This window comes from Chiloscyllium punctatum, chromosome 38 (genome assembly GCF_047496795.1).
Source record: "Chiloscyllium punctatum isolate Juve2018m chromosome 38, sChiPun1.3, whole genome shotgun sequence".
NCBI lineage: Eukaryota > Metazoa > Chordata > Chondrichthyes > Orectolobiformes > Hemiscylliidae > Chiloscyllium > Chiloscyllium punctatum.
Window position 1 is genome coordinate 2,535,139 of NC_092776.1, and position 14,257 is coordinate 2,549,395.

General features: G+C 40.2%; 1 protein-coding gene across 2 annotated transcripts in view; it reads right to left on the bottom strand.

Moving 5' to 3' along the window:
- mxi1 (max interactor 1, dimerization protein) overlaps nt 1-14,257 on the bottom strand; it is an 86,277-nt gene that overhangs the window by 60,709 nt on the left and 11,311 nt on the right. For both annotated transcript variants that reach the window (XM_072557057.1, XM_072557058.1), the window contains exon 3: nt 4,923-4,952. In XM_072557057.1, the coding sequence (XP_072413158.1) occupies nt 4,923-4,952 (30 nt within the window). The remainder of the gene's footprint in view (nt 1-4,922; nt 4,953-14,257) is intronic.

The following is a 14,257-nucleotide window of genomic DNA, read 5'->3' on the forward strand; positions in this document are numbered from 1 at the left end:
ACATACCATGCGCCATCTCACTCGCTACAACCTGCCAACCAGAAAAAGACCTATTTTACTTGACTCTCTACTTTCTGGTAGTTAGACAATCCTCTGACTGAGCTAACCCCATGTGATCTTCTCTTGTCAAATGCCTTCTGGAAGTCCAGATACACTATATGCAAAGGATCCCAATTAGCCACCTTGCTTGTTACATACAGTCATAAGCACAGACTCATACAGCATAGAAACAGACCTTTTGATCCAACTAGTCCACGCTGACCACATTCCCAAACCAAACTAGTCCCATTTACCTGTGTTTAGCCCATATCCCTCCAAACATTTCCTATTCATTACTTATCCAAATGTCTTTTAATTGTTCTAATTGTACCCACATCCATCACTTCCTTTGGTAGTGTATTTGTGCTGTTAACTGATGAATTTTATCCAAATGTTTTATGAATTTAGATACAAAATCTTTAAGTTGATTTTTTTCTCAAATTTCCCAACTCTTGTACAATTCCTTGGGGGTAATGCGACGTTCACATATTCCGTCCCTTCCTTTTATCTTCAGGTAACAATCAGTCTCATCATTAAGGTACACTGATACTTTCTCCTTTAATTTTGATTTTTAAAAATTTTCCATTCAACTGAACTTTTCCTCCAGTATTTAGCCCTAATTACACCTTAGTTAGCAATTCACCAGAACTCTGGTTCCAGCAATAATTCAGATGGAGACTGTTCCATCAGAACAACTCCCTTCTTCAGAATTGATGCCAACGTTCCATGAATTCAAACCCTTTTCTCCGACACACCCATTTCTGCCACTCATTTATCTCTTTAATCTTATTGGCAGTGTAGCTCAGAACTGAGGTAGTAATCCAGAGATTACCACCTTTTGGTTCTGAGCCTTAAATTAGCACCTACCTACTCATTCACTCAGCAGAACCTCTTGCCTCATTCTACCATGTCCTCGGTACCTATGTGGACTCATGATAACTAGATCTTTCTCTTCCCATTCAAAGTTTCTCTTGGATTTCAAACCTAGGGGAGCTATTCTGAATGGTGGCACCAGAGAGTCAATGTAGCTTTTGGGACTCTTGACCTTGGCCACAGAGCTATGTCTTAATGTTTTGACCTCAACCACTTTCTGTAAAAGAGAATTCCAAAGTCTCACCATCCTGTGAGTGAAAGAAATTCCCATCTTAGTCCTAAATGGTCTATCTCCATATACTTAGACTGTGACCCCTGGTTTTGGATTTCCTGGCATTCAGGAACATTCCTCCTGCATGAACGCTGTCTCGTCCTGTTAGAATTTCATAGATTTCTAAGGGATCCCCCTCACTCTTCTCAACTCCATGAATATCGTCCTAACTAATCTAGTCTCTCAATAGACAATAGGTGCAGGAGTAGGCCATTCTGCCCTTCAAGTCTGCACCACCATTCAATATGATCACGGCTGATCATCCTTAATCAGTATCCTGTTCCTGTCTTACCTCCATAACCCTTGATTCCACTATCCTGGAGAGCTCTATCCAATTCTTTCTTAATGAACCCAGAGACTGGGCCTCCAATGCCCTCTGGGGCAGAGCATTCCACACAGCTCCACTCTCTGGATGAAGAAGTTTCTCCTCATCTCTGTCCTAAATGGTCTACCCTATATTTTTAAGCTGTGTCCTCTGGTTCGGCACTCACCCATCAGCGGAAACATGTTTCTTGCCTCCAGAGTGTCCAATCCTTTAATAATCTTATATGTCTCAATCAGATCCCCTCTCAGTCTTCTAAACTCAAGGGTATACAAGCCCAGTCGCTCCAGTCTTTCAGCATAAGGTAGTCCCGCCATTCCAGGAATTGACCTAGTGAACCTACGCTGCACTCCCTCAATAGCCAGAATGTCTTTCCTCAAATTTGGAGACCAGAACTGTACACAGTACTCCAGGTGTGGTCTCACCAGGGCCCTGTACAGCTGCAGAAGAACCTCTTTGCTTCTATACTCAATCCCTCTTGTTATGAAGGCCAGTATGCTATTAACCTTCTTCACTACCTGCTGTACCTGCATGCTTACCTTCATTGACTGGTGTACAAGAACACCCAGATCTCTTTGTACTACCCCTTTACCTAAATTGATTCCATTTAGGTAGTAATCTGCCTTCCTGTTCTTGCCACCAAAGTGGATAACCATATATTTATCCACATTAGACTGCATCTGCCATGCATCTGATCACTCACCTAACCTGTCCAGGTCACCCTGTAATCTAACATCCTCCTCACATTTCACCCTGCAACCCAGCTTAGTATCATCAGCAAATTTGCTAATGTTATTACTAATACCATCTTCTATATCATTAACATATATTGTAAAAAGCTGCGGTCCCAGCACTGATCCCTGTGGTACCCCACTGGTCACTGCCTGCCATTCCGAAATGGAGCAGTTTATCACTACTCTTTGTTTCCTATCAGCCAACCAACTTTCAATCCAAGTTAGTACCTTGCCCCCAATACCATGCGCCCTAATTGTGCTCACTAACCTCCTATGTGGGACTTTATCAAAAGCTTTCTGAAAGTCCAGGTACACTACATCTACTGGATCTCCCTCGTCCAGCTTCAGAGTTGCATCCTCAAAAAATTCCAGAAGATTAGTCAAGCATGATTTCCCCTTCATAAATCCATGCTGTCTCTGACCCATCCTGTTACTACTATCCAGATGTGTCATAATTTCATCCTTTTTAATAGACTCCAGCATTTTTCCCCACCACTGAGGTCAGACTAACTGGTCTATAATTTCCCGTTTTCTCTCTCCCACCTTTCTTAAAAAGTGGTACAACATTAGCCACCCTCAATCCGCAGGAACTGATCCCGAATCTATCGAACTCTGGAAAATAATCACCAACCCATCCACGATTTCTCGAGTCACCTCCTTCAGTACCCTGGGATGTAGACCATCAGGCCCTGGGGACTTATCAACCTTCAGACCTAACAGTCTCCCCAACACCAATTCCTGGCAAATATAAATTCCCTTAAGTTCAGGTCCTTCAGCCACTGTTTCCTCAGGGAGACTGCTTGTGTCTTCCCCAATGAACACAGATCTGAAGTACCAATTCAATTCTTCTGCCATTTCTTTGTTCCCTGTAATATATTCCCCTGTTTCTGTCTTCAAGGGCCCAATTTTAGTCTTAACCATTTTTTTGCCTTTCACATACCTAAAAAAGCTTTTACTATCCTCCTTTATATTTGTGGCCAGTTTACCTTCGGACCTCATTTTTTCTGTGTATTTCCTTCTTAGTAATCCTCTTTTCTTTAAAAGCTCCCCAGTCCTCCGTTTTCCCACTTATCTTTGCCATGTTATACTTTTTCTCTTTTAACTTTATATGTTTCTTAACTTCCCTCGTCAGCCACGGCCACCCATGCCTCCTCCTAGGATCTTTCTTCCTTTTTGGAATGAACTGATCCTGCATCTTCTGCATTATACACAGAAATATCCGCCATTGTTCCTCCACTGTCATCCATGCTAAGGTATTGCACCATTGAACTTTGGCCAGCTCCTCCCTCATAGCTCCATAGTTCCCTTTATTCAACAGAAATATTGTCACTTCCGATTGTACCCTCTCCCTCTCAAACTGCAGATTGAAGTTTATTGTATTATGGTCACTACGTCCCAATGGCTCTTTCACTTCAAGGTCCCTGATCAATTCTGCTTCGTTGCACAATACCAGATCCAGAATTGCCTTCTCCCTGGTAGGCTCCAGCACCAGCTGCTCTAAGAATCCATCTCGGAGGCACTCCACAAAGTCACTTTCTTGAAGTCCAATACCATCCTGATTCCCCCAGTCTACCTGCATGTTGAAATCCCCCATAACAACTGTAGTAACATCTTTGCGACAGGCCAATTTCAGCTCCTGATTCAACTTACATCCGACATCCAGACTACTGTTTGGGGGCCTGTAGATAACTCCCAAGAGGGTCTTTTTACCCCTAGAATTTCTCAGCTCTATCCACACTGCCTCTACACCCCCTGATTCTAGGTCCCCCCCCCCACGCAAGGGACTGAATATCATCCCTTAACCAACGTGGCCACCCCACCCCCTCTGCCTGTCAGTCTGTCCTTACGATAGAATGTGTAACCTTGAATATTCATTTCACAGGCCCTGTCCATTTCAAGCCACGTCTCAGTTATCCCCACAATATCACCATGAATATCTCTCTTCATATATCAGTCCTGTCAAGCCAGGAATTAGTCTGGTTCCTCTTCAATCTTGAGATTCTTGGTGCTGATATTGAACTACCATCAACAAAAAGAAAAACAACCCCATCAAATCTGGGGGGGGTTCAAAAATATTAAAATAAAATGTTACCATTATGTTGTTTAAATCAACCCACACCATAAAGCATCAGTGAAACAAAATGGTGAAAAAAGTAAGTTTTCTGAGGGCAACATTTCCGCCAGAATACTACAATATTCTACTTGCATCAATTCATGCCCACTGTTCTAACCTTCTATTGATGAATTGTTTTGGTAATGTAAAAAACAGTTCTGGAATTATGTCACCATTCAGGTTTTTTTCCCAATTTGAAATGAGCTCACTTACAATGGCTCAGTAACCTGACACCTTAGCAACAACACCACATGACCCAATGACAGTTCATTACGTTAGGGGAAAAGCCAACCAATATTCTGCACACCGATTTTCTGCTTAAAGTAGGTCACACATCGACTTACATTTTGCAAAAACATTGTTTTCTCCATCAGGGAAACTAAAAGCTATTATCAACCTTAAACCAATTTCAAAATTACTAGTGATCTTTATTTTTTATAAAAGTTAGATTTTAGGAATCAAATCTTATTTAAAAACTTATGTCCAATTTAATAAGCATGTGAAAATAAAATCTATACGACCATTACCAGTTTACATAATTGAGTAACAGTTCTCATGCAAGTGACTTACCGGTTCTTTTCTAATTCATTGTGTGTAGATCTGCAAGAAAGAAATTTAGCAGTTATTCTGAAAGCTTTTTAAAAATAAAACACCTCTGTCAGAATCACTAAGAAATAAACTTGTCATACTTGAACTTAAGTAAGCTATGCTTCTTTTTTTGACCTTCCAATACCCTTCCTTCATCTGCTGAAGATGTTAACTCATGTATGCTACTTGCTCTTTAGTATCTTAATCAAGTGGCAATCCTTTAAACTTGTGTCAGTATGCTACTCAAATCATTTGAGATGTCACAGCCAAGCTTGATGTTGTCTTCATTTAACATTCACACATACAGAATTCCCAGCAAGAACCAATGGACCGCAATCACAAGCAGGAATACTGGTTGTTTTTTGTTCTGTGACTAAACCCAAAAGATTAGATTACTTCCAGTGTGGAAACAGGCCCTTCGGCCCAACAAGTCCACACCGCCCCGCCGAAGCGCAACCTACCCATACCACTACATTTACCCCTACACCTAACACTACGGGCAATTTAGCATGGCCAATTCACCTGGCCTGCACATCTTTGGACTGTGGGAGGAAACCGGAGCACCCGGAGCAAACCCACGCAGACACGGGAGAACGTGCAAACTCCACACAGTCAGTCACCTGAGGCGGGAATTGAACCCGGGTCTCTGGCGCTGTGAGGCAGCAGTGCTAACCACTGTGCTACCATGCCACCCAAAACACAACTGCCAAACGGGCTGCCCCAAACGGGATCAACATACTCAACACAGCACAATAACTGAGTCTAGGATATATCTATTCAAAATTTATGAAACTTATTTGACGAGATTTTTTTAATGTCATTGCTTCTTAAACAGAAAAAAAATTTTAAAACACCAAAATTTTAAAATCTGAATTCCAAAGGCCATCCATCATCCATAGGAGAGAACCAGCATTTCTAAACTACAGGAGGACTATAGTCAATAGAAACAAAAGTACATTAAAATCATCCTTACATTTGATGCATATGGCAAGTCTTCAATGATAATAGAAGTAGTGAGTTGAAAGGGGGTGCTGCATTTTCAGGATGACAATCTGTAACTAGCAGGGATCAGTGCTGGGGGTCACAATTATTTACAATATATATTAATGACTTGAATGTGAATGCATTAAGTTTATAGATGGCACATGGGAGAGTTGGGAGGGAGGAGAGACAGACAGGCTACAAGACAGTATGGATGGGGGAGCAAGGGCAGGGTAGGCAGGGAGGCTATAAAGGACAAAAACAGTGATAAACCTGTCAACAAGAAATAAATAGCTTACTGGGAACCAGGAAAACATTAAAGCACTAAAATCTCTAACTTAAGGCCGCACATGTTCAGGAACTACTATAAAGGGATAGGATATAGTAGATGCTCTTGCAATGAACACTTTGTCAATAGTTACAAATTTATATTTGAAATGTAGTGAAAATATTAGCAACTATTAGTTAAAATGTTCCAGCTGTGTATATGATAAAAATGCATTAGCTGTGACCACACCAGTCTGCAGGTGGTTAGTGTGATGTCTGTTTAAGTGCAGGGTGAAATGTGTTCATTACAATAGAAAAAAAGACCTTTGTTAATTTATGCCTGTTTGTTTTGTGCTAATTTAGATACTGTGTATCTAGGAAATTAATGTTTTCCTTATCTGTTATGATTTTAGGTTTAAAAAAAAAATTTTTAGGTTTAAATTGAGGATCTTGATTAATTCTGTCTCTTGGGTGTAGGTTTGACATCCAGACGTTTCATTACCTGGCTAGGTAACATCATCAGTGGTGACCTCCAAGTGAAGTGAAGTGAAGCTGTTGTCTCCTGTTTTCTATTTATAACTTTCTCCTGGATGGGGTTCCTGGGGTTTGTGGTGATGTCATTTCCTGTTCGTTTTCTGAGGGGTTGATCGATGGTATCTAGATCTATGTGTTTGTTTATGGCGTTGTGGTTGGAGTGCCTGTCCCAGGATAGATGTGTTGTCCCAGTCGAAATGGTGTTTTTTTCCTCCAATGTGTAGGGCTACGAGGGAGAGAGGGTCGTGTCTTTTTGTGGCTAGCTGGTGTTCGCATATCCTGGTGGCTAACTTTTTTCCTGTTTGTCCTATGTAGTGTTTGTGGCAGTCCTTGCATGGAATTTTGTAGACGACGTTGATTTTGTCCATGGGTTGTACTGGGTCTTTTAAGTTTGTTAGTTTTTGTTTGAGTGTGTTGGTGGATTTGTGTAGCTCAACCTGAGCTACAAACCTTGCAATTCTGTCTCTGTATAAATCCACATATGTCAATACAAATACAAAAATATTGATATTAAATGAATACATCACTGAATAAAAGAATTAGTGAGAATGAAAAAGACCACGAAAACAAAAACCTTGACGCACAAAAATTAAAAAGTAGCCTCCAAGAAAATCTCAAGAAAAGCCCACAAAAAAAAATTATTTTGTGCCTCGCACAATAATGGTCATGAGTGATTTTAATTTCTATGTAGATTGGATTAATCAGATTAGCAAACAGCGTGGAAAATAAATTCATAAAATGTGTGCTTGGATCAATTTCTTAAAGGAAAATATTCTAAAGTCTACCAGGGAGCAGGCTATCCTAGACCTGGTAATGAACAATGAGACAGGATGGACCAATAACCTTATGATAAATGAGCCTCGAGGTGAGAACAATCATACCTTGAAAAATGTCCATAATACAGAGGTGGTGTTGCAGGACATTTTAAAATGCTTAAAGGTGGATAAATCCCTGGGACCTGATCAGGTGTACCTGAGGACTTTGTGGGAAGCTAGGTAAGTGATTGCTGGGCCCCTTGCGAAGATATTTGTATCATTGATGGCCACAGGTGAGGCGTCGGAAGACTGGAAGTTGGCTGATGCAATGCCATTATTTAAGAAAAGGTGATAAGGAAAAGCCATGGAAATACAAAGCAGTGAGCCTGACATTGGTGGTGGGCAATTTGTTGGAGGGAATCCTGAGGGACAGAATTTACATGTATTTGGAAAGGCAAGGACTAATTAGGGACAGTCAACATGGCTGTGTGTGTGGTAAATTGTGTCTCACTAACTTAATTGAGTTTTTTCAAGAAGTAAAAAGGAGGATTGATGATGGCAGAGTAGTGGGCATGATCTGCATGGACTTCAGTAAGGCGTTCGACAAGGTTCCGCATGGTAGACTGGTTAGCAAGGTTAGATCACATGGAATACAGGGAGAACTAGCCATTTGGATACAGAACTGGCTCGAAAGTAGGAGACAGAGTGTGGTGATAGAGGGTTGCTTTTCAGATGGGAGGCCTGTGACTAGTGGTGTGCCACGAGGATTAGTGGCGAGTCCACTACTTTTTGGACATTTACACAAATGATTTGGATGTGAACATAGGAGGTATGGTTAATAAGTTTTCAACTGGATGGGTATATGAATAGGAAGGGTTTAGAGGGATACTGGCCAAATGCTAGCAAATGGGACAAGATTAATTTAGGATATCTGGCTGGCATAAATGAGTTGGACTAAAGGGCCTGTTTCCATGCTGTGCAGCTCTGACTCTATAACATGGTAGAATTTTACGTTTAGTTTGAAGGGGACAAATTAGGTTTTTAAAAAGACTGAAGTTAATTATTGGGGTATCAAGGCAGAATTGAACTGGGAAACATGGGTAAATGGTAGGCAAGTAGAGACGCCATCATGGACCTTTAAGGGGTTATTTAATAATTCAGCAAAGATTTATTCCAACGAAAAAAGAAAGTCTCAATGAGAAGGATACATCATTTGTGATTGAATAAGGAAACCAAGGACAGTATCAAATTCATAGAAACACTGTACAAATATGAAAAGATTAATTGGTCAGATCCGGAGTGATGGTGCAATAGTGCTGTTACTGGACTAGAAATCAAGTGGCCCTGATGGCATGTGTTTAACTTTCACCAAGTCAGCTGATGGAATTCAAGTTCAATTAATTAATGTAAATCTGAAACTGAAAGTTAGCCTCCGTACTGGTGTCAGAAGGAGACCAGTTTCACTAATCATGGTAAAAACAAACCCAATTAGTTCACTAATGCCCTTTAGACAAGGAAATCTGCAATCCTTACCTGATCTGGCAATTCCAGGGCCAAATCATGTGGATCATTAGGTGGTCACAGAAATAGTGAGCCTCTTAGTTCAAGGACAATTTTAAGGATGGTCAATGAACATTGATTTAACAGAGATTGCCACATCCCATGAAAGTATTTAAAATAAAGAATCAGCAAAGAATAAGGAAAAAAGGAAAAAAAGTGTTCAGTACAAACAGAAGCTAGTTAGAATCATAAAAACATATAATATTTGAGTTTCTACAAATGTTTAAACAGGAAGAAAGTAAATGGAGCTAGTGTTGGTCCTTTAGAGAGTGAGACTGAGGAATTGAGAATGAAAAACAAGGTACCGATAGAGACATAGAAGGCATAGAAGGCATAGAAAACTCCCCAAAGATGTTACTGAAAAACCACACAGCTTTTTGTCTAAATTTCATCAGGACCATTTTCAGGAAAACCATGTAGAGTGTACAGTCTATCTCAGATTGCTCTGAAGGGCAAGATATTATAAAACTGTAAGCATCAGGTGAAGCCAACTGTTTATACTGATACGATGCGATAGTAAGACAAACGGTGTTTATCACTTACAGCACGTTGCCATCAAACTAAAAAGACTTTCTGCTTTTTGCACAAATGAGTAATGTGGTGTATGAATTTCAACACCAGTGTGCTGTTAGGTTAGTAGACCATATATTCCAAAGATACATATCAAATGTATCAAATTAGTACTCCAGAGATCCAGGTTAATGCTCTCGGGAAACTTGCCTGAATCCCAACACAGCAGATACAGTCATATATCAATGCTGAAATTTAAATTCAAGAAATAATTCTGGAATAAGTAAAAGAAAACTAGTCTAATGGTAACGATGAGATCATTGTCAAATGTCATAAAAACTCATCTGGTTCACTAATGTCCTTTTGGGGAAAAAAATACCTACTTTCTCATCTGGTCTGGTCTACAAGTGACTCCTGATCACAGTAACCTGATTGACTAGCAAGCCACTCTTTTCTTAGGGATGGGCGACAAAAGCTGCAAAAGAATGTTTCTGTAGCTATTCAAAACAGATGAAGTACTGACTATGCCTTCCCAGGCCATGTTTGCAAAACTCAAAACTCAATGGCCAATGTTAGGTGTGATTTTACAATTGGATTATTTGTTAACAACAAAATTGAGATTGAAAGTCAGGCTCATAGTTTCGAGCATTTGGGAAGAAAATACATTAATGGATGCGATCCAGTCCCTTGCAGACAGAAAGAACATGTGCACACATTGCGTCTGCTGTAACTAAACAAAATAAGTGAGAATCATTCTCTGATTCAGTCCTCGGGGCAAATGCCTTAACAAGTCAGAGTCAATCTGCCTCATTTGAATCTAAACAAAATTGGCTGTTAACTGTCAGTGATCTAACTGGTGCATTTGCATGGCAATGCCTCTACCAATCAGCACTCCCTTCTGACACAGTATAAACATGGTGTTGGCGCTGTGGAGTCCGTGGACCATGTATACATTGGGTGTGGGCGTCTGCACTCCCTTTTTGATTTCCTCAAAAACCTTCTCCTCTGTTTCTGGCTGCACTTCAGTCCCACGCTCCTGATCTTCGGGCACCCGGTACGGAGGAGGGAGGGCAGGTCCGAGGACCTCCTCGTGGGTCTGCTCCTGGGCCTGGCCAAACTGGCCATCAACAGGTCCAGGCAGCGGGCCGTGGAGGGGGTCATTAGGGCCGACTGCCTGCCCCTCTTCCGGGGTTACGTTAGAGCCCGGGTGTCCTTGGAGAAGGAGCACGCGGTGTCCACCGACACCCTGGAGTCGTTCAGGGAGAGGTGGGCGCCGCAGGGAGTGGAGTGCGTCATTTCTCCCTCCAACTCTATTTTGATTTAGTCCCTACCCTCCCCTTCACTGTTTTGCTCACACAGCATTGCCCTGTGGTTTGAAGGGCAGTGCTTGTCACTGGCCACTCGGGTGTTTTTCATATCTTCCTGGTGGTGGAAATTGAATAAAGATTTGTGCACTTTGTGTCCTAAGAAAAAGAAAAAAAAATATAAACATGGTGTTCCCTTTTACATTGGTATTCTTGTGAATTACCCTGACCAAGGCAAGCTAAAAAAAGCTTCAAAGTGTGTCCTTTTTTCCAGCAAAACTTGTGTTCCGTACTATTAAACAACTGGATTTTCAAGTATCTTTGAGAATAGAGTTACCTAAAACAACTACCATTAACTAGGAAAAGGAGCTGGAAAACCTATTAGACCGAAATGCTGACCAGTCTCCAGGACCAGATGGACCTTCGGATCTTAAAAGAACTGACCCTAAAGATAGTTGAGGTATTGAGATTCTGGATGGTCTCAGTGATTGAAAAATAACTAATGTAAAATATTCCTCAAGAAAGGTGGAAGACCAAAAACAATAAACTATAAACTAGCGTGCCTGACAACTATCACAGAAAAATTGTTAGAACCCATTATTTGGGTTAACGCAGAATACTTAGAAAATCAAGATATGGTCAGCAAAATCAAATAGCTTTATGAAAGGGAAATTTTATTTGAATTAATTTATTAGTTTTGGTGTTTGTAACAAGTAAGGTAGGTAAAGAGAAACTTACAGATGTGGGTGGTTTGATGTCCAAAGGGCATTTTATAACATGCTACAAAGTTTAGGACACAGTATAAGATACATATTAGCACAAATAAAGGATTAGTTGGCTAATAGGAAATGGGGGTGGGGGGTGGGAGCGGTGGTGCTGGTGGCTGCAATTTGCTGGCATGAACAGAGGGAATTAGCAAAAGGGTATAGACAGATTAACGGAGCAGGCAAAAGTTTTGGCTGATACAATATGAGGTGAGAACTTTCCTAAGAATAGAAAAGCAGTATACAATTCAAATGGAGAAAGATGGCAGAATTAGGTGGTAAGGGTGATTTGGTAATCACAAAGTCAATCACAAAGGGTAATCACAAAGTCAAAATGCAGGTGCAACGAGTGATTACAAAGGAAAAATGCAATGTTGGTATTTACTGAAAGAGGAATGGAACTTAAAAGTAGGGATGTTTTACTGCAGCTGCAGATATGTGCCTTCACATTTAGAATTGTGTACAGTCTTGCTTTGCATAATTGAACAAGGATGTAAATGCATCAGAATCAGTTCAGTTAAGGCTCACTTGACTCAATCCTGGAATGAGGGACTTACCTTATGAAGATAGGTTCAGCAGATCGAGCAAATACTAATTAAAGATTAGAAGAATGAAAAGTAGTCGTTTCAAAACATACAAGATCCCAAGAGGATTTAGAAAGGTGAATATTAAGAGGTTGTTTCATCTTGTGGGGAACCTCAAATTAGGGGACACAGTTGATGAATAAGAGATCTCCCTTTTAAGACAGATGAGAAAAAAACTTTTCTTGTTTCTAAGTCCGACATTCCTATGTACTTTGACCAGCTGCCATGGTGGAATGTGAACTTATGTCCCCAAGAATTAACCCGAGGTCCTGAATTACTGACCCTATGGCATTACCATTGCACCACCATCTCCCCTGCAACTGGAGATCATTTTTCCAGGCCTGAGGATTACTTACTGGCTCTAGAACATAACCACTATCTCTACTGTACATCCTCAAATTAGACCACAATATCATAGTTTGAAATGCAAGAGTTATACATGAAGCAATTAATAGATTTCTTCAAGTTTTTCAAGTAACTTAACATAAACAGCCATTTGATCAAAAAGATTACACCAAAGTAGAAATTTGCAATTGTAGTTCAGTACAGGGAAAATGCTAAATTTTGCCAATTTCTTACTCCAATTTCAGAGAAATTTCAGATTACCAGCATCCACTACATTTTGATTTTACTTTAAGGTGCAGCAATAAATGGTTTGATGGGCGTGGGGTTGTACTTAAGGCCAGTGATCTTCCTGCTCTTGATCACTTAGTATAACAAAATGGTAAATTTAGCTACTGAATCTGTAGACGGAGCCCATTCAAATTCTTCAAGTGAATGGAAATTGAGTAAATAAATGGATGGATCACACCCAACATCAGGTGCAATTCCCATATCAATAATAGTACTTCAGAATAGAGAGTTCGATCCTCATCCGCTGGTTTCATTATTTTAGTTGAGGAGAACTAGGAGGGCCCATCTGTTTCCAAGTTGCATATTTCCTGTTGTGTCTAAACCAATTTTGGCCAGTGCTGAGATCCACAGATAAGTTCAGAGGTAGGGTAATCACCTGGCAATGCTCAGCATTCCAACTCCTTCCAATCCCACAAAAAAGATGCTGATAAACGTTAAAAGGACCACAGGAGGCTACTGAAAGTCACTCTAGATAAAGAAGTTACTGGCTGAAATAATTCAACCAACGAGGTCTTGATTCAATATTGAGCTAGGCCAGTCAAAGCAAGTCTCTATCAATTTACCATTAGTCCCGAGATACAAATCGGTCACAGGTGCTGCTCTATTGAATAGTTTTGTGGTATAACTGCATGCAATGTTATTGATTTTATATATCAACACTTCCTTATTCGTGACAAACAAATATCAGCTATCCAATCCATAACTACTCTACAGATGATGTATTATGTAGTAAATTAGCTAACTGATTGTATTTTTATTCTTTATTAGTTCTCTATAATAGTGTCTGCAATTCACTTTAAAATATACTGCTATTCGTTAATGTCAAGGAAAACTACTTGCACTCATTGTTGTAAAAAACTTCAACAAAGTTCACAGCAACAAAACAAAAATCAGCAATGAATTAAAGAATGGAGATATGAACAAAACCAATTAAAACCTGAGTCCTTTAAATACGTGTAGTGAGTGCTTTAAAGGAGGGGGGGGAGAGGTGGAAATGCAAAGAGGTTTTGGAAGGGAATACCAGAATTTTGGGACTAGTCACAAAGGTGCAGCAGCTAATAAAAATGAAATGCAAGAGAAAAACAACTGGTCTGGAAGCATCTATAAAGAGAAATTTCAGATTACCAGCATCCACAATATTTTGATTTTACTTTAAGATACAGCAATAAATGGTTTGATGGGTGTGGGGCTGTACTAAACACCAGAATTGGATGGGAAAGAGCAATGATGTGAAGGGATTATAACTTAAGTGAAAATATTAAATTGGAGATTGGAGGAAGTAGTAGCCAGTGTAGGCCAATCAGAACATCAATTTGATGAAGAATAGGAAAACGGCAGCAGAGTTTTTGATGAGCTCAAGTTTATAAGAGGGTGCAAGGTAACAGCGAGGTACCTGGCAGGAGAATAATAGAAAGAAGAATTTAA